General features: G+C 29.9%; 1 protein-coding gene across 1 annotated transcript; it reads right to left on the bottom strand.

Moving 5' to 3' along the window:
• Nucleotides 1–987: 987 nt before the first annotated feature.
• On the bottom strand, nt 988–2,139 carry LOC129614978 (eukaryotic translation initiation factor 3 subunit F-1). The gene is made up of 3 exons (XM_055530018.1): nt 1,938–2,139; nt 1,693–1,839; nt 988–1,639 (listed from the first exon to the last, which is right to left on the bottom strand). The coding sequence occupies exons 1-3, from the start codon at nt 2,047–2,049 to the stop codon at nt 1,056–1,058; spliced, it is 843 nt and encodes a 280-aa protein (XP_055385993.1). The 5' UTR covers nt 2,050–2,139; the 3' UTR covers nt 988–1,055.
• Nucleotides 2,140–6,000: the final 3,861 nt, after the last annotated feature.

Raw genomic sequence — 6,000 nt, 5'->3', positions numbered from 1 at the left:
ATTTTTTTTGGAAAAGTGTAAAAAATATCACTAAATAAAACAAAATGGTGTTATATTTTTAGTCTAGAAGATACGACATAAAATAGTGCTTTTACAATTTCATTACCATTATAAAAAATACGTTGTTTCAAGTTGCCCCCCAAAATAAAAACGAACATACATATGTATGTGATCAAAATATAAAGAAATTTGTAGAAGCTTTTAAAGTTCCTGATGAATTTTAAAGTTTCATTCCTAAAGAATTTTAAATGGCTGCACTGGTTCGGGTAGCTGCCATATAACTCCAAAAGCTTATTTTAAATATTTGGAAAAATAATGAAGTTAGATTCGTGAAACTTGGCATTCCGCAATCGTGTGTCCAATTATATGTCACATATATCCCTTAAATTTTGGTGATATGACTTGACAAGTTCAGCTAATTTTAAATATTCGGAAAATTAATAAAGTCAGATTTATGAAATTCAGCAATCATGTGTCCAATTGTTGTTCGCATATATTTCTGGAGTTTTGTTGGAATAACTGAACAGATTCGGGTAGTTTCCATACTACTCCAAAAGCAAATTTTAATGATTTGGGAAAATAATAGAGTCCGATTCATGACACTTGGCAGTCATGTGTCCAAATATGAGCCCACGCATATCCCTGAAGGTTTGATGGAATGGCCTAACATGTTTGACTAGCTGCCATGGAACTTCAAAAGCTAATTTAAAATATTCAAAAAAATAAGAGTTAGATTCATGAAACTTGGCAGTTGTGTGTCCAATTATAGGTCAGACATATCAATGCAGTTTCTATAGAGTGGTTTGTCAGGTTCGAATACTTGGCATATAACAATGGGAGCTAATTCTAGATATTTCAATGAGAATTCGGTCTCCTACTGAAATGCTTGTACTTGTTTAGTTTTAGAATTGTTGGTACATATGTACATATGTTCATATTTTCGTGAAATGCTGGTTTTATTTATTAAATAAAAAGCTGAATTACAAAATGTTTAAAGACAATGGTTCCGTATTTTAAGAAATGGTTTTTATTAAACTGATTCATGGTAATAGTAGTTAATTAGTGCTAAGAAAAGTTAATTTTTCATTTAACTGCAATTGCGTTTTGATTAATTGAGATAATGTCACAACCATCAAAAGATCTTTGATATTTGAATTAAACATCTGTGTAAACTGCTCATGTGACATATTTGGAACAGAGTGGATTAAATCCAAAATCGCACGACCTACCGCGTTATCAGGTTGTTGTTTGTCATTTACAACGTCATCAACATATGTTAATATCTGATCCAATAAGCTTTGTAGTTTATCTGTAGCTTCTGCAATTTGGGAAAGATCTAGCATTGGTGACACAGTTTTAGGCCGCATTGGGTGCGCTACCCCTAAAGTTTTTTGACACAATTGTAGTCCAACTATTTCTGGCTCGTAGCAGGTTACTTCAACATTAATCGGCGTAAACATACATCCTATTTTCCCACATGGCACTCCCAGCGAAACACAAACATAAGCTTTAAGGCCCATTCTTGCCCCTTGTAAACTGGTATCCACTGTTAAGTGAATTGGATTATTGCATTCACGGGCATAGTATTCGTGAATAACTGAACTGTGATTGGTAACTTCATTTCCTGTAGCCCACCAACCTAAAGAAACTGAAATTAATATTCCTTTCGCTTCTTCACCACGCTATACTAACCAACTATACTTTCATTTGCATTAACTTTTTTGTTTAAGTCGTAAAGATCTAGTGCATAGCTCAATTCCGCTTCAACTTGATCATCATGTTCTTTGTGAGGTACACAAAAACAATTTGTAACTTCAACAATTCCTTTGTCAACTGAACCTAAAATACGAATAGTATACAAATATATGTATGTGCATGAAAACTTCTCGCATTATGCAGTATACACGACTATTTGGTAACTTTAGTTTTTCAAGTACCTAAGAGAGTTCCAATAACGCGATGAGAGTCTGCATTTCGCCTTTCGTAAGCATCAACAATTTGAAATAGTACAACAGGATGAACACGAACAGTTAAATTCAACACAGACATTTTTGCAACGAAAAAATATTAAGAAATCACGTATATTCGTTTCGTTCTGCTTTTAATTTATAAACGTGGACATGTATGGGTTGGTATAACTTAAATATAAATCGATTTTATCGTTGCTCCAAAAAGCACAATCGATTTTTGTGAATATTTTCTTAAAAGTTTTCTCACGCTCATTCAGTTACATTTTACATATACAAATTAAACGATTTAAACTCAGTTTGATGAAAGTCGTATGTCCGAACACTGTTTGAGACGAGATTTTGTCTCATTAGAAATTACTCTATTCCCGTTAGACTTACCGTCAGATATTGTAATATATCACTGGAAAAACTGTGATACTACGTAAGTGCAAATATTTCTAAAAGTACTATCAATTTTCTGTTTAGGAAATGTCATACAATCCATCTTTTAAATTTATGGAAATATGAAAATTATTTAAAGAATAAGTAATTATTTATTAGTTTTTACTGTTTCGTAAATTTAAAAGATGGATTGTTTGACATTTCCTAAACAGAAAATTGGTAAAGTACTTTTGAAAATATTTGGACTTACGTGGTATCACAGTTTTGCCAGCGATATAATAATATAATAATGATAAAATGGCAATTATTATTATGATCGAGGAAGCGAATGGCTAGGTGAGTCGAATGGACTAGGCAAATCGAATGATATTTTAAATTATGATCGGCGAATGCTTTCAGATCCAAAATGTTGCTACTGCAAGACATTAAAAAACCTATCGAAAATAATAAGGTTAACACTACGCATATATTCATTGTTTTTCAAAAACAATTAAATTTTCCTAATCCTATCTCTTTAGCAATTATGGGGTTGTTGTCCATTAATTTATTTAAATGCTCGAATTGTTTTTGGTTCGTTCTTCCACATCCAAATTAATCTTACATAATGAATATTTTTTACAATAATTTGTAAAATTTTATAGTTTAAATTTTTCCATTATGTCACTATAAATGCTTTAATATCCAATAAAAAAAACACTTATAGGATCGCTTCGCCGATCATAATAAGGATCTATTAGTTTGTGAAAGTTTGCAACAACGATCAGCTTAATTTGGTTAACTTTCGCAGCAAACTTATTATATTAATTCACATTAAGTTCGCCATCAATTAATTCAGTCTGATATGAAAACAGTATTAGATTTTACAGTAGATTTATCAAACCTCCATATTGCTGCGACGACGATAGTCATACTAAATGTCAAAATATTATCCAATCCATTGATTTAACACGTTAATCGCCATGTCAGTCATATGTATCTGACGCTAAGAAGTTCTACATGAGCCATGTGAGACATATGTGTCTGACTTACGTGATTTGGCGAAGGCCACGTCAATCACAGATGTCCGACGCAAGCGATACATTTGTATTGTGTTTCTTGTATCTTGTTTGGATGCCTCAGAAATTTAGGACTGACGCGGCTTGTCGAGAAAAAAAGTTTTAATATAGTGCCATGTCAGCATAGACTCCTATAATGTGCAAGACATATTAATATTTTTGTGTTTGTGTCTATTGATTATTGTACAAAACATTAGACTATGTTATTCTTTGGTCCATATATAAATTTCGTACGGCAAATGCTGCGTCGCTGTGCGGTAAAATAATTTATTTGCTGTTTAAAATTTAATTTTAATTTAAATTTAGTGAATAATTATATTAATTTTTCGTGTTATTAAATAAAATGATGATTTATAATATATATATATATAAATTTTCTTTTGTTTTTCATATTTTGTAAGAAACAAAGGTGGATTTTGAAAAAGTAGTACTAAAATTTATTTAAAAAGAAAAATCACTTAATAAATTTGTAAGATTTGGTATACTTTCTAAAGTTTTATTTGTAATCATATTTAAATAAAATATAATAGTATATTTGATTACGTTCATATAAATATAAACGCCCCGAAAGTGTTGCGTCGAAGGATGCAGAAGCAATAGTCTATGAGAAAAGGAGAACGTAAATGCTATACCTACATTTACTTTGCCAAAGAACGAAGTCATCAGGGACAAATGGATACAAGCATTAGGAAAAAGGAGTTCTACACCACCGAAGCGTTTTTAATTTGTAAGAACTTTAAATTTTATTTTGTTGCCTGTGGCAAATATAATTTAATCAAGTACCAACTGATGTTAAGATTTCAACAATTTAAAGTAATTTAGTCTCTTATAAAAGAAAATTAAAATTTTTTGTGAATTTAGTTGAATACATATGTAGGTACATTTATGCCATAAAATGAACTGCTTTTCCCATCAAATATTACTAGTTTTAAGAAACATTCATTAAAAATTTTATTGTTTTATGTAAATACATATGTCATTCAGTTTTTTTAAAAACAATTTTGTTATGTATTTATTATTTCGGGTTTAACTGAAAAATATTTTGTTACCTGTAATTTATTATAATGTAATTTGTTACTTGTAATACGTAACTAGTTTGTAAAAACAAGAAATTTAATTTTGTTAATATTTAAATGAAATAAAATAATTTCTGCATATTTTTTGTATTTAATCGTTTTTTATTTTACAAACATCCCAAATCACCATATGAAACATTTCTAATTTATTCTGAAATAGTTAGTATAAAATATATTTCTTAACAAAAAGTACGATGATCAATTTTCAGTACACCGTATGGATGTATTAGTAAATTGTGTATTGTCAAGTCTTATGTAAAGATATCTGTGCATGTCAGTCATATATGGGTGACATTAAGAAAGGGTTTTTCCCACGAACTTTGGCAAGAAAAAATTTTTCTGTTTATTAAGATTACATTAGGTTTCGTTGATACATTTTTAACTAAATTATCTAATAAAGTTACCATGGCCTATGTGAAAATTTTTCTGGTATTATCGTGGCGATTAAAGTGTTAAACAGGGTATGTTATATTTCTACGACATGCGGCACCAACAGTCGCATCATTTCGGAATATTGAATATTTGTCACTGCAATATGCGATAACAATTGATGGGTAAACTGAAAGGAGAAATTGAAAAATTAAAATAAATTTTTTTAAATTGTTTTTTTAATTATTTAATTAAACTGAATCGCGGAAACGACATTTCTGCGATATTATGTCGACTCTCGTTGTCGTAGCAATGTAAACGCATTAATCTTAGATTTTTTCGTATGTGTAAACAGCAATTGTGTGTATGTTTGGAAGCAGAAATTAAACAGTAATATTAAATTTACGATAAAGACTGATTGTGTTTGCGTATTTAATTGAAACTATTTGATAGACTTCCGACTTTACGTCGAAATTTCCGCAAATTCTTTAACGTCAAAATTTTTTTTTTAGTCTGCAAACTGTCTGACGTATAAAACTTTTACGGACAGAAATGAAGTAAACTCCGACAACTCAGATTTTGTAATATTTGACGTTTAAGAATTTACCATTTAACAATTTGCTACAGTTGTTATATAAAAACCAGTTGCTTGCTGTTTAAAACTTTCGTTGCCATTCTACTTTTAAAAATATAAGAATTAATCTGGTGAGAATAGATTAAACGTGTATCTGATATCATCTTCCAAATCAAGTTTGTTTTGATTTACTAATCGATTTTCTTCAGAGTTATTGGTTTTAAATGTGGTTGAGAAAGTTATGCTAGTAAAACTTGTTAAATGTGCTTTAAAACATGCGCAATTAATATACATTTAAATTTTTCATCCATTCAAATTAAGCAAAATCTTCATTTAGGTTGATGTTTACACAACAAAATGTCAAAATCAAAAAATCGTCAAACTTTCTTAAACGATTCTCGCATTTTAAATTTTGACATTATGTAAGTCAAATATTGCAAATTTGCGTATGCGAAAGTGGCAAATGTGGTGCTACAGAATGCTACTTTCGCATACTTTTCATTCACTTGCTATTTTGTTTACGAATCTTATTGCGAGAATCTAAGTTTTTCCATTTCAAATTTACTGCAATTTAC

The sequence above is a fragment of the Condylostylus longicornis genome, unplaced genomic scaffold, assembly GCF_029603195.1.
Source record: "Condylostylus longicornis isolate FDR11 unplaced genomic scaffold, ASM2960319v2 ptg000001l, whole genome shotgun sequence".
Taxonomy (NCBI): Eukaryota; Metazoa; Arthropoda; class Insecta; order Diptera; family Dolichopodidae; genus Condylostylus; species Condylostylus longicornis.
Note: the sequence above shows the minus strand (reverse complement) of the source record. Positions and strands in the feature narration are given on the sequence as shown.